Below are 22,575 nucleotides of genomic sequence, written 5' to 3' on the forward strand. Positions count from 1 at the left end.
AATACAAATCTTTGCTAATCATTGATTCAGGAGCTCCGTGAGCTGATTTTAAAATACCGTGAAGACATAATTAGTGTGCGGACAGCAGCAGATCACCTTGAGGAGAAACTTAAGGCGGAGATTTTGTTCTTAAAAGAACAGATTCAAGCTGAACAATATTTGAAAGAAAACATAGAAGAAACTCTACAGCTGGAAATAGAGAATTGCAAAGAGGAAATAGGTGAGCAGGGGTAAAACAGTCTCAAAATAGTGAAGACTTGATTTTGTGATACGTAGACTATTTTAATTTTAAATACTGTCCATTTTTTATAGCAGATACACCAAAGCTGTGCAGCTGAAAACAACAGTACAATTATTTGCTTACCTTTGAGGTACCTTTGATGTAGCACATGCTTAATTCTCCTTTACATATTAACAGAAGTAAACAGCGTATGTCCAGTTTCCTGTGGTTTTTTTTGCATTTAAGCTTTAATATTCCTGTTTTTCAGCTTCCATTTCTAGTTTAAAAGCTGAACTGGAAAGAATAAAAGTGGAAAAGGAACAGGTAAGGAGCCCTTTCACTATGCGATTTTTGGTTTTGTTTTTTTTTTTTTTTAAATGAAGAGAGTAGGATTATTTTTTTTCTGCTAGTTCTATCAGTGACATTGTGTTGCTGTCTTTGACGTCAACCTCTTCATAGCAGAGAAAATGAACTTTTTTCCCATCTGCCTCTGAGGTGTCAGTAACACTTCAGATATATTTTTGTATGATGTTCAGTATGCCTGGTACTGGGAGGGAAGGAGCTGAACTAAGGAGAGAATTCTGGAACACGTAACGTTATTGTTCCCTCATCTCAGTGGGCTTGTGGGATGCTGCAGGGCTGGCTTATTTGCATAGATAACTATTCATTTCTGTAAGAAGGAACACCAGTCCGTGCATCAACACAAATTGTCTTACTGGAGGCACCGACGCTGTACCGGACACTCTCAGTCTATCGCAGCTCTTGGTATCAGCCAAGAATGTCAATGCGCTGTGGTGTAACTGCGCCCGGGTGGCTCTGCGGCCGTTTCAGAGGTCGCGCCTGGCACGTTGAAGGACAGAATAGCTGTGTTGGTGCCAGCGTAGGACTGGGACGCGCCCATCGTTCTGTTGCTTAAAAGGTGTTTTGTCTCTTTATTAGTCTAACACAAATATTGGGTTAACTAATTCCTAACTAATATTAAGCTACGTAATAATAACCTAAATATCAGGCTTGGCCACTTCTCTCCAGCTCCAAAAAGAAATAAATAGAGAGAAAGAGAAGTTATTTAGATGTTTTCTGTGTCCCTAGGAGACGTTATTAGGTGTATTTCTGAGTCCCGGGAAAGACACTTAGGCTCTACTTCCTGTATGGAGGGACTGTGAGAAATTGAAATGTTAGGAATTTTAGTTAATACTTTTTTTTATTATTATAATATAGTTGGAAAGTTCTTCGCAGGAAAACCTGCAGCAGCTGGAGAGTCTGCAGGAAACAAAAAACACTCTTGAAGAACAGTTGAAGAGGGAGACGGCAGCAAAGGTCGGTCTGGTGTCTGGCTGTGAAGTATGTACGCATCTTCTGTGATGATCGAAGTGTGGTCAGAAGATGTGTCATTACATGAGAATGAAGAAGGAAGCTTTTGCATGTTGATAAGATTCTGGCAGTGAAATAGTGTCCGTTGGATGCCGTTTAAATCCTCATCCCAGTCACTTTGCACTGGGATTTGTAAAGCACGGGATTTGAATTGCCGCTGACTTAAGAAACTCTTTTGGGTTGTCTTCTAAAGTTAGGCTTCGGTAACTCTTCTGCATACAGAAAGCTTCGTGACTAACCAGCCCTCGGTTTAAATGCTCTGATACTGTTGAATACATGGCGTTTTGTTGTTGCTGTAGGAAGGAGCCCTACTTTGGCAGTCAGATGAATTAATTGTGATCTGATTTCTCTCTCCCTCTCTCTCTCTCTTTTTTTTTTTTTTTTTTCCCGTTTCCTTCCCTGTCTCTCCCCAAGACATTTTTGACTAAAACTCAAGACAGCATGGTAGTTATATTTTCACCAGCAGATTACTGCCCTTCATCTGTGATCATGTTCCATTAAAACTCAGAAATCTGCTCAGAATCTGTTTTGAGATCCTTGGACATAGTGTTTTTTAAAGACATTGGGCTTTTTTATGCTTTAACCAATCTAACGAGGATGTTTGCCTGATGGGTATTAGCCCCTGATTTTGCAATTAGGAAAACTGAGATGTAGAAAGAGTCATTGGGTTAATTTCTTGCCAGGACTCTGAGAATAACCATGCTTCTTGGCTCCAGTATCGTGCCTAAATCAGTTTATACAAGCTTCTCCTTTTCTATTCAGTTTAAGCATAGCGTAAAGAATCTCTTTCTCTTCAGGCAAGCCTTGAACAGCTGGTGTTTGAAGAGAAGAATAAAGCTCAGCGGTTGCAGACTGAACTAGACGTCAGTGAGCAAGTGCAGAGAGATTTCGTAAAGCTTTCTCAGACGCTTCAGGTAAGGAAAGCACAAGCCATTTCTGAGGTGCTACTTTTGTTTCTTTACTTCTCCAGAGCTGTGTAAGATAAGAAGTAGTAGTTGTAAATTTTCTTACGTCAGTATTTATGAACTATTTTAAAAGTTATTTGTATAATAAACTGATCCAGTATTCCTAGTGTAATATTAGTATTAAAGTCTACTGGGGATTTTATTCTGATTACTTGATTCTAACCGATTCTCAGCAGCAAAGACACACAACTGTTGCGCTAAAGGGAACTGCAGAGACCCTGAATGGTGGCACCTCTAGACCCTGGCATTTCATTGTCCATCTCCTGATGTTTTTCTAGTGTCTTACTTTTCATAGCAAATCATTAGGGTGCAAACATTTGAGGACAAAGTAAGGAACTTGTACTGTTTGAAGAACCATTGATGTGTTCATATCATGTTATATTTGCTGCTTTCAACTTACAATATCTAAAAGTGTTATGCTTCTTGCTGTTGCTATCCTTGTATTTCCTCCAAAAAGTGGAACCTGTGGTTGGTGATGAGGTACCAAGAGATGGCCGAAGGAAGGGGTTTTGGCAGCGGCGTTCATCGAGGCTAGCTCCAGTTTGTCAGGGCGGTCTCTCTTTCTGTTGACTGTAGGGAGCGCAAAGGGACCTGCAGTTTCTGTATTTGCAGGGTGACCCACTGTCTCCTCAGGGAGCCAGGCGACGTCGTTCTCACCTTCAGTGCCTGTGGCTTTAGGGTTTGCGCCCCCCAGCACGTTCCAGCTTTACTGGAGGTCTTGCTCACAGCGGAGGCCCTGAATTTGAGCACCGTCTCCTTTGAGTTCTTGGCCCGTCTGCTTGGTGAAGTTCAGCAGAATTAAGAATACAAATTTTTTGCGTCAAGCGTTCAGCTTTATTTGGAAAACTAAACCAGGAATCTCGGAGATCGTTTGCTAGGCAGAGTTTAGCTGGATGGACAATAGGGAAGTGTCCTCCCTTGTTCTGGCTGTTTCTGGAGGAGTAGGTGGGACAAAGGAGACTATTGAATTGTCCTGGCTAGTGAAGTTGCTTCTTGCTTTTCATCCTCATCTCTTTTTTTTTTTTTTTTCTTTTTTTTTAAAGTACCGCGTGCACTGGCTTATGCAGTTCTTAGAGCAAAAACATATACAGCGCTTGGTGTACGGCACACTCTTCCGAAACCCGCAGGTAGTTCAGCAGCCTTCAGCACGGAGCTCAGTGCCAGCGTTGTGTCTCTGTATTTTGTGTTTTCTTCCTGCCCCTAAGCACTCCTTACGTGGTAGTTTCTCAGCAGTTGGTGCCTTCAGTTTACAGTGGTTTGTGCCGTCTCCACCAGGCACAGTACAAGATCTGCTGTGTGACATGGGAGATCACCATCGAATGAGGATTTTGGTTTCTCGGTAGCCAGAGAGGGTTCTTTCCTTCCCTGACCCTGTCCACGGAGTCTCTGGGCGAGTATCACTTGTGTGAGGTGGCCACTGGCCAAATTAGGTATCAGCAGTGGAGAGGAAGGGCTAAAAATCAATTAACCACTAATTGGGAATTTACAATTGAAAGCCCAGAAAGAATATGAAAGTTTGAATGTAAAAAAAAAAAAAAAAGTGTATATAAAAATTGTGATCTCTGCATTCATTTCACCACGGTTCTGCTGGGCACTTTTCCAGCGCATAGGAAAGAGTTTCAGATCGATTATCAGAAAAGCAAGTAACAGGAGTGAGCTTGGAAATGGGAAGTTTCCTCCAAGAGCATTTTAGCTTTGATCTTGAGAGGCTTGAAGGCGTAAGTTAGGCAGGTCCGTACTTCCTTTACATCCTTTCTGTGAACGTTGACATTGTTTTACACATCCCTGGGTTGCCTGGCCAGGGTGGTGTCAGGGACTGGTTATTAGGCAAAACAGAGTGATGATGAAGGCTTGCATGAGCCCTGCAGAAGGTGGCTTTTTATTGTAAAAACACAACTGCCTTATGTCTTCTGAATTAAGCTTGCGCTCCTTCACGCCTTGCATCTCTCAGCCAGCGAGGGTTTGCTGTCTCTTCTGCTGGCACAGGCTCTGGGGGCTGCGAACCGGCCTGTTGGCTCAGCTCGGGTGAGGGGTCTGCGCTCTCGCATCGACATGTTTTACCAGCTCAATTGCGTCTGTTGGTTTCCTGTAGGTGCAGCTGGAGCGGATCCGGCAGGCAGATTCCCTGGAGAGAATCCGTGCAATCCTGAATGACACAAAACTGACGGACATTAATCAGCTTCCTGAAACATGACACCCTGATGAGCGGGCTCCAAGGCTGCGTTTGGGGTTTTTAACTCATCTTTATAGCAACATTAATTATTATTTAACTCTAACCGAAAGAGCAGAAGACAACAGAGGGGAGCAATGACTAAGTTTTGTTTCTAGAGGGGAAAAAGGTTTCGTACTGGGCCGGAAGAGAGCACAAGGGTGACTTGCAGTTTAGGAAGGAGAACCTTCTAATGGAAACACTAACGAGTGCGGTGTTTCGTGTTCCACTGAGTGGGATCAGTCCTTACATTCTGAAAAACTTCCCCTCTTTCAGCCGACTTCATAACCTAATATAGAGTTTTGGAACATTTACCCCCCCCCGTCTTTCCCTCTTTCCTTTCCCCCCACTACTGTGATCAAAGTAGCTGCTGGAAACCATATTGTCCCTCCAAAACATTGAAGCGCAAAGTGGTTGAAGTTTTTCTGTTTGAATAGTCAGTAACAGTATTCAGCTAGCAGAGAGAATGAGGTGTAGAGTATGCTGTATGAATATTTTATATTAAAATATGACTTTATTAGCAGGACACTGGATATTGATCTTATTTCATAACTCAGTACTTTTTTCTTTTTTTTTCTTTTTTTTTTACCATTGGCTTTGTGTTGAAGAATCTGAATGCTGCTGAAATGTGGTGGACATGAGTGAGCTGTGTGTCTTCTGAACAGATAAATGCTAATCCAAAAAAAAAAATGTGTACTGAGAATTTAGCTCCTTGAAATTTTTCCATTGAATTCTGATACTTAAAGAAAAGCACAAGAAATGCACTGTTTTGTAATCTCTTTTCACAAATGAAATTTAGAATGTGGAACTACAACCGGTTCTTTCTCATCTCGAAAGCTGAGCAGTACCCGTAATCCCTTTTCAGTGTTTAAAACAAAACAAAAAGTTATAAATCCTATAAACGTATAAATCCTCTACATTGTGTGAGCATTGGCATGGGGTGTACGCAGGTCTGCTTTGCTGCGGTGGGAGACACCAGGTGCGAAGGTGCCGGCTTTTGCTGGCGAGTGCCAAGGTAAGGTGCTGACTGAAGCCGCCAGCCTGACCCTCCGCTTCTGGGTCGGCGTCGCAGTGCGCAAGCCAGCGATTGCACTCAATGGCAGAGCACAAATGCGCTGGAGCTGCATTATTCTGCTGGTCCAAGTTTGAAAGGTACAGTGCATCTCTTACTGTAAGGTCTGCTATCGTGGGATTGCGCAGAGTTGAGTCCTGCCTACGCTGTCCCGTTTTTCTCTAACCATACGTTTAAATTACACTATGTAACGGGACAGCAGAGGCAAGAAATTCTTGTGATCGATCAGGTGCTAGGTTTGGGTTTCTTGTTCTGTAAGTGTATGGCGGTAACGTGACCATTCCTTCTCTCTTTCCTCCTCCTGTTGGAGTTCCGTGCACACAGTTGGCTAGCAATGGTTTCACGGACGGTTGTGGGTGTTGGTAATACTGGTGGTGACACTGAGTTACTGAGCTGGCCCCAACTACTACTCAGTTAGAAGAAAGGAGGCTGAAGGAGCAGATCGTTACTGTCCAAAATATTACTCTTAGCCATAGATCTGAAGGTGATGAAGACGACCAGAAGTGACAGAAAACGCTCCAAACTGTAATGCACATGATTATATTTTAAGTGCTTAAATCCTTTTTTAAGCAGTGTGTATCCTGCTACTAACATAAAGTTAGAACCAGTGGTTTTGAAGAGGAATGCCTTAAAAACAGCCAAAAAGAAGCATACAAGCTCCATTCCTTGTCACTCATTGCAAGAATTAACGCATTTTAGTCACCCTAGCAATTAATTCCTTTCATAATCCTGACACCCACAAGCCATTTTCCCTGTCTTGGTAATGACTAGACTAATAGACGGCAGAGTTGTCATCTTCTTAAGATGACACTTAATTTCACTTAAAAGTGAAATTGAAATGTGGCTTATGTTCTTTACTAATTGGCTATTACCAGATTTTGAGTTTTTTTAACCTTACTCACTATTTGCTGAACTGTGAGGTGACAGCAGCTGCCTCCTGATGCATCACTCCAATACCCGATGCTTTGCATTCAGTTTTCCGATGGTTAGGGTCCTGTTCTGTTGAATAAACTCTGGAGAATAAAAAAATTCAGGCCTTCATTAGGAGCTGCAGAATGAAAAGCTTTTTCCTATGTTCCCTTCCGTCCCCAAAACTAACTCTGACCTGGTTACTGGTAGTTACCCTGTGCAGCAGCAGTTAAGGAAGCCTGGTGTTGTATGGCAAAACCACACCACGTCCCGTCCATCTCTTCAGCAGCTGAACGCTTGAGGAAATGCACCCGAAGACCTATGCAGAAGAAGACTTTTGGGTTGAGTTTCGGGACTGTGCTCCTCGTGCCGGAGAGCAAGCCCAGTGGCTGGTAACGGCCTTTCAGCTTCCTGTTCTGGTCCACGTGTCCGTGCCCATTCCCAGCAGCCCAACCTTCCTCTCTGCCCACACCACTGCGGCCGTAGCTGACCAGTTTAGCTGGGTTCAAGTAGTGCAGGGCTGCTGTGGCTTTTCCCTTAGTGTATTTTTTTTTTTTTTTTAATGACTTGTGGCCATGGCTTTGTGGAGGTGTGCCCAGACTGCAGAGGGCTGCAGGGTGTCTGGTGGCAGTTCTGTAAGAGGAGTGGGCAATCAGTTTGTGACCGTTCGTAGCCACAGTAACAAATCTGAGCGTTGCCGAATGGAGTTTTGCATGCGCGTGTGTGTGTTCGTATGCATGCCTGTGTATTTTCTGCGGACAGAGATGGCACGTTGGGCTAGTTAGAGGCGACTGGAGGCATACGCTGTAGGGCACGAAAGGGGCTGAGATGAGGCCTCACCTGCAAGGGCTGGTGCACGTTTAAACCAGGCACCGCAGGAGTCAGTGAAGGAACTTCCTTTGGTTTGGCGAGGAAAGGTGTACAATTTATGGTTGTTTTCCTTTTTACCACCTTAGTCCATCACGCAGCCAAGCACCTTCCCTCCTGGGTCAGTACCAGCTGTGACTATCTTAAGAGTTTAAATTTGCTATGAAATGTGACCTTTTTCACCCACCCGTGCAAAGTTGATATCTTTCAATTAGAAATGTGGCCGGTCACAGAAGTGGTGGGAGACGTACTCACCACAGACGGCTGCTGTGCTAACCCTGGGGGCTGTCCCCCGGGGGGAGGAAGGCGCAGCTTCAGCAGCAGTTCCTCAAGCTTCTGCTGAATTTAAGAAACTTAAAGAGGCCTTTTAAAAAAAAAAAAAAAAAAAAAGTGTGTGCCAGATTTGCAGAGCAAATTTAAAAGCCTGTAAATTAAGTGTAGTAAAGGCTCTTGGTGGTGATCCTCAGAGGGTGGATTATGGTGGTATCGCTCATAAATCAAAAGCTCTTCCCTTCCCTGCAGTTCGTGGCGTTCTGAGCCTGAGTTGCGTAGGGTGGTAGGTTCTCCTGGCGTAGCAAGAGCCTGGTAACAGGCACGACTTCTAACCTGGCCGGTGGGCTCCGATCACAGGGTGGGTGGATTAGAAAACTGGGTTCTGTTCCTGCAGCCTGTAAAAGGGACGCGATCGAGTTTTGTATGCATTCCTATACTTGTATAGTCTTAATCTGTACAAAAAAAGTGTTCTTGCAGCATGCCTGGTAACCTCGTTACCTAACAGGTACTAACAGCCCTCCTTTCCCTCCAGCTTTACTTCGGCACTCCCACTGTGCCACTTTTGTAGCAGTGCAGTACTACTTTTCAAAACTGAGCTTGACCATGTCACCTTTTCTAAGGGGCGGGAGGGAGGGGACAACAATTATTTATTGTCCATTAAAGTTTGTCTACAGCAGATAAATAATTGGCCTTTTAATGGCAAGCTGGGCTCCAGAAGCCACCTTTTGATAAAGGCAAACTGAGTGTTTGGAAGTTAATACTGCAATCCAGTGAACCGAGCCATTGGTGTCCTGTGCAATTGTGGGTGTAGAATTCTGCTGTCTACAGGATTCAAGTGTAACCATTTGTTAACTGTATTGAAGGTGTGTCCTTTATGAAGAAAGTGTTCCAAATTAAAAACCAAACAAACAACAAAACAAAAAGCTGCTGAAGTGTGTGCGCTTCTCTGGTCTTTCTACTCTGCCTTCTGCCCCAGGGCTCCCCCCAGTAACCGTGCCCCGGACCAAGGGTAGGAGAAGGCTCCCAGAGTAACTTTCTGAAGGAAGTAGCAATTCCCCACTACCGCGACAGCTGTAAGCGTTACACAACAACATCGTTACGGCTTAAAATACCTTCTGCGCAGTCTCCGTCCCAGGAGAAAAGCAAAGAGAACCACAGCATTTAAGGAGTCTTATCAAAAGTATTTTATTTCACAGTCCATCTTTACAAAATAATAAGTAAAAGGCATATTGTTCAACATACAAATGGTAAATATACAAGGGGGAATACCAGGGAAAATTAAAGCTCGTCTCGCCTTTCGGTGTAGGTTCCTTGTCGTGGACGTCTCAGAAGTTCACATGGCTCCTGATGTCATTGATCTGTTTGACCATTTCCCTTATGTGTTCTCCCCTTCAAGAAAAATAAATTCAAGTCAAAAGGCTGCAAGTCGGTTTTGTTCGAGACTAATCAGGAAGGGAAACACTTCCTATGGTAGAAACCAGAGAACGGGAGCACTGTTGCAAATTGTTCTGTTAATTATAGGTTGGATACAGGCTACCAAAAGATCCTCGGGGAAAGAGCAGACAGAGCGGAGTTAGTTTAACAGCAGCGTAAGGGGGCAGCGCTGCTGGCACACTGCGCTTCAGGCCATCTCAGCGAGCTCCAGCTGGTGCAGCACAGAGGTTAAATTACACCCTAGAAACCTGAACAGAATGGCTTATGTTAGTGCCAGGGCTTGAATTCTACAGGAGGATCCAGGCTTTCACTTACTCCTCTTTCAGGACGGTCTGGATGCACTTGCTCTGGTAGGCACTGAGGGTGATGCTGGGTTTTCGGGGGCTGGTGCCCTTTTCCATCTTTTTCTGCTGGTATTCCTTTTTCATTTTAACCTGGAAATCACGTACAAAAAGACGACCCCGGTCAGTGTTGGTACTTACTGCCTGCCAAAGCGAAAGCCTGTTACAGTTACAAACTGGTGTATCATACTACAATAAATTCCAGTTCTTTTTGGGTTAAAATCTGCTTGCTTCTGTGCTTTCCCTCCCACAGAGGGAAGAGGTGGTTAGTGCGAGGGCTGAGGAAGGTGTGTGGACTTTCTTTCTTAGGGTTTATACTGGGTTGCAGAGGTTCTGTCTGTATTACCACCAAGGAGCAGAAGTTATTTAGTAGGATGTTGCTAATTTAACGGCAGTACAAAGTTGCTCTGTAAGAGGGACTGTCCTCTACCAGCACCGTCGCTAGGTGCGAGTGAGGGGTTGGCAGTAACCTCCCGGCCAGATGATCTGCTCTCTCACCTGTCTGATGGCGTTGCTCAGGTGCTGCAGTTGGTCATGTATCGTCTGCAATTCTTTCTTCATATCTTTTTCACTGTCTGATAGAACAGGAAGCTGAGAGTGGAAACTCCGAAGTACTTTCTTCATCCTGCATGTACGAAGCAAGAAACGTTGCTGAAGTAACTCACCTGTTAGACCAGTTATACTAGGGCACTGACAGTCTCGCGCTCTGTCACTCGTCCTAAGGCTGAACTGACTGAGGACTGGACCTGAAGCAGCACTGAAAACCGCCCCTGAGCTCCAACAAAGGGAATTTCAGAAGCCGGGTCTTCTGACAGCCCGGGGTGCCACTTCCTGCCCCGCTCTTCACTAGCAGGTGGGCTGAGATGAAGCAGCATCGTCTGCACTCACCTGTTCATAATATCTTCTTGCTTCTCTTTGGCTTCCTCGTACTTGTCAGCCAAGCGCTCAGCCATTTCCCGCAAACTTTTCCTTTATGCAAGTGAGAAAGGTTTATTTACTTTACATTCACATGCAAGGTGGTCTGTGTGTGGAAAAAGGCAACTAAAAAAGCAAGCTGGAGCAGGGAGTGAACCTGCGTGCTTCATTATAGCTGGAAACCCAGTCACTTCTCACTTGTTCCACAGCAGGACTCTGCAGAAAGCACTTTTTGCACAAAGGCGCATCATTCCTGCTGTCTGCCTTGCTGAAAGCAGACGGATTATACTCACCTTTCTTCTCGACAGTAATTAAGATCTTCCAGTTGTTTCTTCTTCTGTCCCCACAGCAGCTTCACTCTTAAAATAAATACATATATAAAATCAAACACTTGCAATAGCAATCCAGCCGAATCAGGAAAATATGAGAGAAGTGATTAATGCTTCTTGGAGCACGAAGAACTAAAGACACTGAAAAACAAGCAGTGGTGAGAACAAACAACTATAAATCAAAGCAACAGAGACTTATTTAATGCAATTTTCGTTTTAGGAGCTTTGTCAGGATTAGTGCTGAGGTCAAAGGCTTTCCTGCCACCCACAGGCAGCGGCAGACTGACACCAGTGAAAGAGAAGTACTTCGTGTGTGTGTTTACTTTTTTTTGTTTCCCCCTTTCCTTTCTCCTGTGAGCCACTATGGAGATCAAGTATTGCGCTCACCTCTGCCTTCCTGGTAGTTCAACTTCCGTTTCTGGTACTCCATTAGTCGCAGAACACACTTTACTCAGTGACAAGGGTTAGTCCAGCAGAGGAGGTTTAGTGCGTGGTACTTAGTGACGTTGTTTCACAGAGACATTGTACAGTAGTTACTTGTGAGGGTTTTTCTTCTTACCTTTGCTGAATTTCCTCTTTTGCCAGATCTTGTTTCAGTATGTACTCCTCTCTGAACACTTGCGTGGCTCTGCTAAGAAGCTGAAGGCATTCTTCAGGGGGAGGAGCAGCATCTTTATCAGCAGACCTTAAGAATGCAAACCAGGTTTTTGCAGTCCCACTCTAACATGTTCCTTTGAAAGGCTGAACAGCTCACGGTATTTACGGTAAGGGCTCTGAGGGCTCAATCACGGAAATGAGGGACTATAATTAAATCCCTTTGCTATAAATCGTTTTTCTTATATGAGGAAATCCCAGGATATCTTAAGATACTCAAAACCCAGAGGGACGAGCGCTGAGCAGCCTACTTAGCTGAGGTCACCCCTGCAGGGGACTGGAGCAGGTGATGCCCCTCCCACCCGCATCCTTACCTGATGTGACGCCAGCCCTGTAGGGACAGAGAGGGACAAGGGGGCTGCAGCAGCTGCGCCCCCGTTACTGCCATGTCCACGCTAATGCGCGGTTCAGTCAGGAGCTGCTGAACACACGCAGCGTTCCTGAGAGTCTTCCCTCTGCAGGTCCCTGAGGAAAACATATTTACTTACTTCAGCAGCAAGGGGTTGGCAGAACTGCGCTGCAGGATGCTTTGGATATGCTTCTCAAAGGAATGCTGCGACTCAGCCAGGATACGGAGAGGGGAAATGGCAACATCTTTGTCTTCTCTGGTACACAGCAGGGGAGGGGATGCAGGATGGACCGTGCTTCTACCAAAGAACATCAAAGGGGAGAACACAGTTTAAACCAGAAAAATTGAAACTATGTTAGAGTTTAAATGGTAGTTAAAACAAAGTGTGGAATTAATGTATTAGAGCAGTAAGTCAGAAGCGGTCGAAGAGAAAATATTTCAATGATGTGGTAAATGCAGCTCTAGACAAGGCTGGTGGAGCTCACATCCCCACATCTTTCTGTTTGGCCACAGCTGAAACTAGCAAGAATCATAAATAGCCTTTTACTTAAGGAGAAGGTGGTTCTGTAACAAGGCAAGCAAGCACTCAAATGGCAGAACAAGCTGGTTTTCGAAGCAGCCTAAAGCAATTTAAGAACCCACATTAGTTTTTTTCCCCCTTTCATGCAAACATAACCTTGGTACACATTAAGATTCCCTACGCTACTGTCTGTAAATGAATTTTTGATTTGCAGATTCCCTCACTATAAAAATGAGGAAAAACCACCAACCCCCTGTCAGGAACCCTTTGATGCAAACTCTTGTCCTAATACTCATTAAAAGTCATACACACTGATTATATCCCCTATAAACGCCTTATCAATAGTAAATAACTACTAAAATAACATTTAAGTGCTCAGCCAAGGAGTGTTCGTTTTGTGTCATAAGAGATGCAGAAGTCTGGGGGGAAAGGCTCAAAAGAATAACAATAAAAAATAATATCTTGAGATCCTTTTCATTCAAGAGTCACTGATTTCAAACCAATTAAGAGCAACGCACAAGAGCGGCCTTGTAATACACTCATAGGTGTTTGTGATGCAGATCATTGTGGGCCCCAGGATGTCAGAAACGATCCAAAATCCTCTAATGGGAGCAGGTTGCCTGACGGGAAGAAAACACAAGAATGACCCGGTCAAAAAAACGCTCCCAGACTGAGTCCTGCAAAACAATTACTCTCACACTACACGCTCTGACTGGTAGTCAGCTGTACCAGGAGAAACTCGTCCATCAGAGAGAGGGAGCACTTGTACAACTTCACTGTGAAACAGGAGCAAAAACCCGCCGTGACACAGGAAATGTTACACACCTCTTGCGCGAGGCAGAGACTCCTCAGGAGAGAAGACGGGCGCTCTGCAAATGCCCTCACCTCAGGTAACTACAAGCACCCTTGGAGAGTCACCAGCTGCGCTAGCTGAGATAGCTAACGCCTACTAATAAACAGGTGGGGTTTTTGTATTTTCATTACGTCTAACACATAGCATTCTATAGAAATTATTAGGCCTTAAAAAATTGAGAAAATAAAGCAGAGAGATAAATATTACACAACCCAGGCAATGATGCCTCTTAAGCTTGACTAAGGTACCCCTGGAGCCCCCCCATAAAATCAGATGTTCTTTTGAGGCATGGCTTGATCCTTAAGTAGATAAAAGGAACACGTCCGTGTCCAAGACTCTTGGCCAAACCAAGCGTCAGAGTTGTTCTGGGTCAGGTAAATGAAAGTGAAAATTCCTGCTGGTTTGACAGATGATTTTCAGACAGTAACACAGGAATTTAACTTACTTCCCTATCTGTGCATTAAGAATCCTGATGCACAAATTGCTTATTTGTATTTCTGTTTAGCTGACTTCATTATTTTTAATAACGAGAATGCAGCAAAGGAGGGCAAATCCTAAGTATTTTCTATAGCAAGTAGCTAATTGGGAAGCAATAGAAAGGATTTGGTTTTTACCTGCACGGCAATGGTTTTGTACAAAGAATATGTTCAACAAAGCACTTCTGTCCCGCTCCCAACTCTTGTAAACTGTCTTTGTCTTCTTCATCTACAACGAGATTTGTCAGAATGCATCAGATCCAGTTTGCAGCGTAAGGGATTCTCGGTATTACCCACACCCACCACCTTGTTACTAGCAAAATGTAGGTGTCTGGATAGCAATCTCTTCCCTCGACCTGCAATAGAGTCTCACCACTCACCCGAACCAAGGAATTTGTGCAGTTTATTGATCCACGTCAACCCCACGCTATGGACACCAGCTTCGTGTGTGCAGTGGTATCGAGAGGGACATTTCGGATCTGAAATTTAAACAGCAAATGTAGAAGGCGCTGAACTGAGAAAAACTCATCCTTCAAACCTGCACTGTTGAACACCTGTATCAACTTATTGGCCAGTCAGCATTAACATCTTGTTGCAAGTACTAACCCATCCGTATCCAAAAATTGAGCTAGATGTTCTGCATAAAATTAAATTACACTTGAAATACTTGATGAATTGTTTTGAACTATTCCTCTCACACCACACCTGTATCAATCCACTGGATTTTGTGGGGAAGATCAGTTAAAGGCAGCAGACCAGCATGCTGACAAGCTGCTTGTTCAGAAAGACCCAAACACTTTGTCCTACCCAACCTCCTGCCTCACAATTACATCAGATAGTCTGGTAAGCAGATACCACGTCTTCCCTCAGGATCCCCATCCCCACAGCACTTGTTCACATACACAGGTCATCACAGACACAACAACTCATCCACAGATGACAGAATTTAGTATTATGTGGCCATGTGTAACCTGCCCTTGAGTGAATATTAAGGCACCTCCCAGGCTTGCTCTTTCCACAGCCTTATTGACGACATCAGACAAATCTTTATTCTAATCCCACTGTTTGTATGACACCAACGATAACTTGTAAATAGCTTGATCCTAAATTCATGAAATAAAGCAAGTAAAAGCCAATAACCTGAATGACAACCCTACCTCGATGCAGTTTGATCGGGCAAGAGAAATCAGACTCCAAAGGCTCCTCTTCATCTCCTGATGCCAGTTTCAGTGCAAGTTCCAGCTCAACACATTCAAACACATACAGGGAAGGAATGAGATCAGATCTTGGGTCCCATGACTTTTCTGACTGTAAAGAGCATTGAATTCTTCTGTGAGACATCATTTAAATAGTAGTGCCAACACAAACATTGTTAAGAAGAAGTTACATAATACAGGCAAGAGTATTAATTGTTAGTGAAAGTAGTTCAAGTCCCTTTTTTTCTTTTTACTTAAAAAAATTGTCTCAGAAAGCGTTTCTTCTTAGAAGATCCTCTTTAAAATAGCTCCTAGTAAGTCTGATTAAAAACTGATCTACCAGCAGGATACACATGTAAAATAACATCACCAGAGAATCACGGGGACTGGCTAGAATAGGAGGAAGACTCGCTACCTCATTATAAAACAATGCAGCTTTGGCACTTGCCATTCACTTCCAGGCACCTTGCCATCTTGCTGCCAGGAACTTTGACTAAAGAAACAACAAAAATGCGCATAGAAAAAAAGAGCGAGACAAGGTACCTGCTCATCATCCTCTTCTCCATCCAGCACCACACAGTGATAAAGCATTCCCGACTCGGTGGCAATCACCAGGATGTTTGGAACACAAGGCAGGCACAGGACAGCACAGGCATCATAGCCGTAGTTATCTTCTGCAGCAGGGTGCATGGGCAGAGGGCCAAGCAGCTTGCCAAGATTTCCAGCGCTGGAATAAAGCAGATGCATTCAGAACACAAGGTGTGGAAGGAGAGATCCCCATGGTTGCCTGCGGGAGTTTGCTGCACAATAACTACAAAATAAGGATGATTTAAAAGAAAAAAAACCAACAAACCCAACCCAATGGTTTGGAGTTCTCTCTGATTTCCATTAGATAGCAGCAACCCAGACTTCTGCGGATTAAGAGTCTTAACTACACCTGTTTGGTGGAGATCTCAGAGAAGAAACTGGAGCTCAGTAATAACATTTTATGCTTTCAAAGCAACCAAGCTAGACTGCAAAAAATCAAGAAGAAACATTTTCATACAAGAATACAAAGTACTCACGGCAAGCTCAAATTAATTATCTTTATCACTTAAATGTTTTCTTGCTTAGTAAAGCACTTTACAAGCAGCACTTTGTGGCATGGCACTTCTGTCGGTAGAACTTTTGAAAGAGCGAGCCCATTTCATTGCTTACAGACAGGATCTGCTCAACGCTGCATCATTTCTCACGCAGAGGCCAACAGAGCTGGTTCTAACCTAAATACCACACGTTTTAATATTCAGGTACATTAGATCAAACTTGAGAATTTTCAACCATGTTCTCGGTTTTCTGAAGTAATTTTTTCTTTTATCATGTTTATATTCTTAATTGGTATTCTTGATTTTTCCTTACGGAACATGCCTGTGAAGCCTCTATGACCTTAAAATATTTTTTTTCCTAAGACGCTGCTGGCTCTTTCAGCCTCATCCAAAGCTCAGAAACTGCACTCTGAACTGAAGGCCCCAAAATACACCTAGCAGCCTTAGACGCCCTGATCTTTTAACAACCCAGTGTCTTCATTTCAAATTTCTGATTGTGAACAATGGACAGTGAGTTCTCAGCAGTGGAAACGGCACCCTTCAACGTCTGGATGAAAAAGGATGGCGCACTATTCTTGGATTTCAATCTCTTAGCACTGACACAAAGAGATACAACAGGCTGCAATACAGTAAAACTCAGCCCAGCCTCCATTACAGAGGCCCAGCCAAACCGAGAGATGGGTCTCCAACCCTAACACTGTACAAACATACAAGCATGCCATGAAACCTGAGGGTGAATGGGATCCTACCTCTGTAGCAGGCTGATATATGTGAGGAATGTCTCTCCATTTTCATACAAAATGTACAGTGGGTAGGCCAACACTTCTTCACTCCCACGCTGTCCAAGAACGTTCTTCGGGACTGGCACTAGCGGGCCGAAGTCAAATGCCACTGCAGTCTCCCCCAGTGACGCTGTGTAGGCTCTCCTGGGGAAATGCAGAACAAAGCCTGAAGTCAGCAGTGATTGTGAGAACACATGTGTTTAACTAGGTCCATCGGTACGTGCTAACAAATTATTGCTAACCACCTGTCCATCAGTACTTTGACATACGCTATTTTCAGCAGCGAACGCGGCAAGTAACATCCTTCTTATGGTACCTCATTTCTGCAATACACCCACCAGGCAGCCCAGTTTCAAAGGAAAAAAGAGGAGGGCGTACTGGTATTTCCTGTGTAGTGCATCAGCCTGTGACTCGACCAGAAGAGACGCTCAAGTTTTAACTTTCCAACTAGGCCAAGCGGGAAATAAGGTCATCTGTTTTCTTCATTCGCCACTCAAAAAGCCCTTCTCTTAACGCAATCTTAAAGACAATGTGTGTTTTTCAAATAACTACTCTGACAAGCACTTGACTGGACCATTTTTTAGGAGGATGGGAGAAAAGCTTAAAAAAAAAAAATCAGGGGGGAGGGACGGGGACGACTTACTGTGCTAGGAAGAAGTCCTAGCACTAAAGAAGTCCATGAAAAAAACCAATTCAGATTTTCAGGTAGATTTATCCCTTATTCATTAAAAACACAACTGAGAATAGAGAGCTTATTCTGTCAAAAGTATTTCAAAATACAAGAAGCCACACAAACCCTTTTTTGATTGTAAAAGTCTCCTCCTCAGTGTCTGAAAGAGCAATCACTTTGATGGGTGTCTGAGGTACCTTCAGGCTGTAAAACCTAGAGGAAAGAAAGAGCAGCAGCGTTCATTCAGCCAGCAGCGTTGTATAGTCCCTGCTGGTGCAGAAACATCATCTCTATTCATCTAAAATTTCTCCCATCCTATTTTTTATTGGTAATCCTGGTAAGAATATCAGGACACAAATATCTAGTGAAAAATCAGACCAGCTATGACAAAAAAACCCCTTAGATAATGAACTACAAACTGGTTGTACCTTATAGTGTTATCTGAAGTCAAGAGCACGATATGGGGCTCTAACGTCTCACAGGGATACCAGGCAGCATGCTTTAAAGTCAGAGACGTTGAACTCGTGAAGAACCTTTCCGCAATAGGAATAGTGCTGAAATACAGAACAGAATTACAGACTGTGATGAGACACAGAACAAGTTACTTCTAAAGGGGAGCGAGAGCAAAAGGAGATAGAAATCCAATTAACTTTCAAATCCATTAGCTGTATTATTCTTAAAATTAGAGGAACAGCTTTAACTTGAAGCCCTTTGTTATTTCCATCTGGACGTGAGCTTTTATCTACCACAGCTAAAAGACCCCAGGACAGCTAGAGAAAATACTACAGATGAGCACCTTGCAGCGACTGCAGTCCGCAGCGATTGCAACGAGTTTAGAAGGTCATTTATTCAGGTCACTTGACAATCAGCGAGTCCCTGAGCCAAAATAACTTCATCTGTGATTATCCCTACAACCCCGATACAACCCACATCTTCCATATCTGCGTGTCCCCAAGAGAGGAGAGGCTGTGGAGGAAGGACGGCAGGACAAGGATGTCGTTAACTGCCTGAGGTCTCACCCACCTACAGTTCACCGTGGATTTCCCACCTTCAAACTCTGAATTCTTCCCCCATCGTTTAGGCAGCTCCAGCACCATGAGCCCCTTCGTACCGATGAGCGCCACATGATGCTGCGTGGGGCTTAGCAGCGTCTGATAAACCTCAAACAGGGGCGGGTTTATGCAGATAAGGGTCTGAAAATACAAATATTACAGTCAAGCACCAGCCATCGAAAGTGCTCACGGAAACATGGCACATACTTTGGACGGTGATTTATACAGGGTTGCAGAATGAGGGAAAAAACTTGCCTCCAAGCACAAAACGACTGAGGAAGGGGCTGAGGAAAAGCTGAGGAAAGGGCTGAGGAAAGGGATTAGGAAAAGCTGAGGCAAGACGAGGAAAGGGCTGAGCAAAGGCTGAGGGAAGGCTCTCGGTCCCAGAGCGGGCTGGAGAGTAACCACCCGGGTTCCGGGCCTTCAGGGACCAGGCCCCCCCCTCAGCCGCGCTCCCGTCCCGCCCCCCCCAACGGTCCCCTCATCCCCTCACAACGGCCCGCCGGGCCCCCACCTGGTAGCAGCTGAGCCCGGCGGGGTCGGGCCCGCCGAGCCGGCGGAGGCCGATGGTGTGGAGGGCGCTGCACTCGCCGTCCCAGAGGAAAAGGTCGCCGTCGAGGCCGAAGAGGAGGTTGCGGATGAGGGGCGGCCGGCCGGGGGGGGCGGCGGAGGCCGCGGGGGCGGCGGGTCCGCGCTCGCGGAGGCGGCTGAGCACCGCGTGCTGCGGGAGGGCCGCGCGCCACTGCTCCGCCGGGCCCCACTCGGCCGCCATCGCTGCCGCGCAGCCGCCGCGCCGCGCCAACGTCACCCTCCGCGCCGCCAATCGGCGGAGCCGCGTCCCACCCACACCCTTCCCCGGTCCGTCCGCGCCGGGACTACATTTCCCGGCGAGCCCCGCGGCGCCAGGCGGGCGATGGAGGCGCCGGTGCGTCGGCACCGCGCTCGGTACAAGGGCCCGGCCGCTCCGCCGTGGAAGGAGACCTACCGCCGGGTGAGTGGGGCGGGGGGGGTCTGCGCGCTCCTTCGGGCACGGTTCGCCCCCCACTGGGGCCCGCCAGGCTCCGGCCTGGCCCCTTCACACCCTCGCTGCGTGCGGGCCCGGCGCCGGCCAGGCCCCGGTGGGAGCTCTCACCCCGCTCCTGTCCAGCCCCCTTGGCACTGACGGGCCCCGTGCGGTCTGCTCCCCCCACAGCGCTGCATGGAGAGGCTGAGAAGCAGCCGGGCAAAGCTGCTGGACCGGTACCGCCAGGCCGGGGAGAGGGCGTGCGGCCCGGCGGCGGGCGCGCTGCTGGTGCAGGAGGTGATGGAGCTGGAGTGGCAGGGGCTGCAGGAGAGCCCGCCGGACCCCGGCGGCAAGGAGGCCCTGGCCCAGGTCGGTACACGCTCTGGGGCTGGTGCAGCCTCCAGCATCAACGCGCTGCGTGTCTAATGCAGGCGTATCGAACACATCGTGCTGCAGCTGTAACCTTAGCCGGCTGGAGCTGGCAGTACTCAGTCTCCCACTTCCACAGCTAGCCCAGGGGATGGTGCTGTGAAAGTGCTTGCCTTTGGGCCCACAAGTAGGGAACTTCCTTATCTCCTTCCCAAACTGTGCGTGAATCACAGCGCAGGGTGGGTTCCTCATCAGAGCTGGTCTGTCACGGACCGTCCCTGAGAACGGGAATAAAACTTCAATGTTTTAAAAAGTTCTTGGGCAGGCTGTGTTCTGATCCATTGTGGCTGGCTTTGCACAGGTGATTATATCATAGATTGCTTTACACAGCGCATGGTTTTGCAAATATGGAGATTTACCAGACAGAAGAATAAGCGGAATGACTTTACGTTGCAGTAGCAGCTCAGTCAGGTGCTGGAAGTTAAGGGAGAAAGTAGCCAGAATGGGAGAATCACTGACTGATGCACCTTTCAGATGCTAGAGGACCCCGATGAGCTAGCAGTACTGGAAGAGATCCAACAGGAATTGATCTTGCAAGGTAATTTATCTATGTATTTTCTAACTCGTTTGATTTGTAATAGTCCTGAATTTCTAGTAATCCAGACTTCCCGAGCCTGCACTCCTTGGTTCTTGTAGGCCGTGTGATACCAAAGAGCCTCCTCAGAAATCTCTGTAGCCTCAATTTCTCATTGAGACTCTTCTGACAGTTTTAAGAGTTTAAGCGGTATTTTAACATCTGTGACAAGCTAGTAAGAGAGGAGACCAGAGAAAGAGCACTGAGGTGTTTGGGAGCCGTAGGAACCTGTATAAGTCAGTCCAGAATGTTTCTAAGTTGTTGGTTGGAAAGTCACTCTCTTGAGACCAGCTAAAGATGGAGCCATAGGAAAAACTGGATTAATGGGAATGATTTCATCAAGTGTAGAAATCTGATCCCAAGAAAGAAAAGTTCAGAAACTAGTGTCTGCCCCAGCCTCCATCTGCCCAGCAGCTTCACGTGTGCTGCTTTGTCTTCAGTGCCCAGCAGATGCCTGGGGATATCTTGCTGTTGTTGCAGACCAGTCCGTTATAGAAGAGTACGAGCGAAGTCTGCAGTTTGATGAAGAATGTCTCAACGCGATGCTTGATGGCCTGGATGCCAGCGACAAGGTCATCTGTCCAGTGTGTAGAAAGTAAGAAATCCTGTGGCATTGGAATGAGGGGTCTCTACTCCCCTACAGCAGTTTGGGCTTAGAAACTGGCAAAAGCAGCGGGCAGAGGCTGCTGTTAGTGTAAACTTCAACAAAATAAAAAAAACCTGAGCAATGATCTCCTAAATTTAACAGGTTTTTTGCTCAGATCTACCTTAGTTCTGGTTGTTGTGATGATGCTCGTTGTATGCTCTTTCTAGGAATAACCTGACTGTGAGGAATCACTTGGTTTTTTGCCAGTGTGGATTATACATCAGCACGCAGGTAAGCTGCGCTGAGTGGTGTGTTAAATGTGACGTCTTACGTCTGCTGCTGCAAAGAGGCAGTTTTAAGTTACAGACAGCAATTTTACTGTAAGATTTCTTTTTAACCGAATTTTTCTCAGGATATGACAGAAGGGAAGCTTCGGTCACTTCTAGAAAGCACTGTCACAGAGCACAGTCACAGGTGCTTTCACAACCCCGAGTTCACAGTTACCAGCGGAATGGAGGAGGAAGCCAGTCTTCTCATGAGCTGCCCGGTGAGTCTGAACGTCACGTTCCTGGCAAGGACCTCTTTGCGTGGGCAGAAGCCACAGCTCCACTGATCACAGGGGTTTGTGTTGCTGTTTTTCCACAAACTTCCTTGGAAATAGTTTTACTTTTTTTGACCACCGGTAACTGTAAAAGGAAGAGCCAAATTACACAATTTACCTGAACTGCTGGATTAGGGAATCTTTCCAACTTGGTGCCTTACCTTTCTCACGCTTAAGCCAATGACTCCCAAGTTTTGTGTGGAGTATCTGTTCAGCTAAGTGGTTCATGGAGAACAGTTTTAAAAGTTTAAGCCTCCTCACAAGGCTCGCCCGTACCTCTGAGAAAACACATACCATCCCTTTGGCTCAAGTTACAGCCAGCAAGCTTTTAGTTTTGCTGCTTACATAAAATCACTGGGTGTACTTACACGGCAAGAACAGTGTTAGGAGCACAGCGTTTCAAACAGTTCTGAACGTTCATAATTTTATACATTGCTATAGCTTCTCTGTTCAACTTAACTTACCTTTTCTAAAGGTCTGTGACTCCTGGACGATTCTTCTGTAAGTTGATTCGGCTGCTGTTTTTTTTTTTACTGGAAGGACTTCAAGACTGAAAATCCACCCAGAGCTGCTAGTATTTTTATGTATATACTTGTAACGGCTGTGTCAAAAAGACACTTGAAAAGGCAGTAGCACTGCCTTGACCTGCACTTTTAATGGCACAGTATATGTTTTGCAATAAATATACTTAAGTTTATTTCAGCTTTTGTGTTGTCTTTAACAAGGTATCAGTAATCTCACAGCTCAGGCTGAACAGAAACCAAAGCTGAAGTCTAAACTTACGATGACCTTCAGGCCACAACTGGAGACAGGGCTTTGAGCAGGCGGCCACAGCTGCTGCGC

General features: G+C 45.6%; 3 protein-coding genes across 5 annotated transcripts in view; 2 read left to right on the plus strand and 1 right to left on the minus strand.

Moving 5' to 3' along the window:
- RABEP1 (rabaptin, RAB GTPase binding effector protein 1) overlaps positions 1–5,291 on the plus strand; it is a 49,213-nt gene extending 43,922 nt beyond the window's left edge. For all 3 annotated transcript variants that reach the window (XM_063342407.1, XM_063342409.1, XM_063342408.1), the window contains 5 exons: positions 31–220; positions 489–544; positions 1,439–1,537; positions 2,389–2,505; positions 4,649–5,291. In XM_063342407.1, the coding sequence (XP_063198477.1) occupies positions 31–220; positions 489–544; positions 1,439–1,537; positions 2,389–2,505; positions 4,649–4,750 (564 nt within the window). In that variant the 3' untranslated portion in view covers positions 4,751–5,291. The remainder of the gene's footprint in view (positions 1–30; positions 221–488; positions 545–1,438; positions 1,538–2,388; positions 2,506–4,648) is intronic.
- A 3,766-nt stretch (positions 5,292–9,057) lies between these two features.
- On the minus strand, positions 9,058–19,445 carry NUP88 (nucleoporin 88). Its single transcript, XM_063342411.1, has 17 exons — positions 19,054–19,445; positions 18,511–18,680; positions 17,916–18,041; positions 17,614–17,700; positions 16,785–16,961; positions 15,497–15,680; positions 14,915–15,065; positions 14,138–14,236; positions 13,896–13,986; positions 12,947–13,048; positions 12,048–12,206; positions 11,465–11,590; positions 10,870–10,935; positions 10,550–10,630; positions 10,160–10,286; positions 9,636–9,754; positions 9,058–9,275 (listed from the first exon to the last, which is right to left on the minus strand). The coding sequence occupies exons 1-17, from the start codon at positions 19,309–19,311 to the stop codon at positions 9,212–9,214; spliced, it is 2,187 nt and encodes a 728-aa protein (XP_063198481.1). The 5' UTR covers positions 19,312–19,445; the 3' UTR covers positions 9,058–9,211.
- RPAIN (RPA interacting protein) lies at positions 19,408–22,429 on the plus strand. The gene is made up of 7 exons (XM_063342421.1): positions 19,408–19,530; positions 19,732–19,911; positions 20,446–20,509; positions 21,026–21,140; positions 21,359–21,422; positions 21,544–21,678; positions 22,208–22,429. Exons 1-7 carry the CDS (start codon positions 19,453–19,455, stop codon positions 22,235–22,237), a joined length of 666 nt encoding a protein of 221 aa, XP_063198491.1. The 5' UTR covers positions 19,408–19,452; the 3' UTR covers positions 22,238–22,429.
- Positions 22,430–22,575: the final 146 nt, after the last annotated feature.

The sequence above is a fragment of the Chroicocephalus ridibundus genome, chromosome 7 (assembly GCF_963924245.1).
Source record: "Chroicocephalus ridibundus chromosome 7, bChrRid1.1, whole genome shotgun sequence".
In the NCBI taxonomy this organism is placed as follows: Eukaryota; Metazoa; Chordata; class Aves; order Charadriiformes; family Laridae; genus Chroicocephalus; species Chroicocephalus ridibundus.

What these genes read in the sequence shown, in the direction of transcription:
- NUP88 (XM_063342411.1), bottom strand. Translation starts at nt 19,311, where the DNA reads ATGGCGGCCGAGTGGGGCCCGGCGGAGCAGTGGCGCGCGGCCCTCCCG. An exon ending in GCACAAATTCCTTGGTTCGG is followed by an intron (nt 13,987 to 14,137) that starts GTGAGTGGTGAG and finishes ATCTCGTTGTAG; the next exon opens with ATGAAGAAGACAAAGACAGT. An exon ending in CAGACCGTCCTGAAAGAGGA is followed by an intron (nt 9,276 to 9,635) that starts GTAAGTGAAAGC and finishes TTTTTCTTGAAG; the next exon opens with GGGAGAACACATAAGGGAAA.
- RPAIN (XM_063342421.1), top strand. Translation starts at nt 19,453, where the DNA reads ATGGAGGCGCCGGTGCGTCGGCACCGCGCTCGGTACAAGGGCCCGGCC. An exon ending in GATTATACATCAGCACGCAG is followed by an intron (nt 21,423 to 21,543) that starts GTAAGCTGCGCT and finishes AATTTTTCTCAG; the next exon opens with GATATGACAGAAGGGAAGCT. An exon ending in GTCTTCTCATGAGCTGCCCG is followed by an intron (nt 21,679 to 22,207) that starts GTGAGTCTGAAC and finishes CCTTTTCTAAAG; the next exon opens with GTCTGTGACTCCTGGACGAT.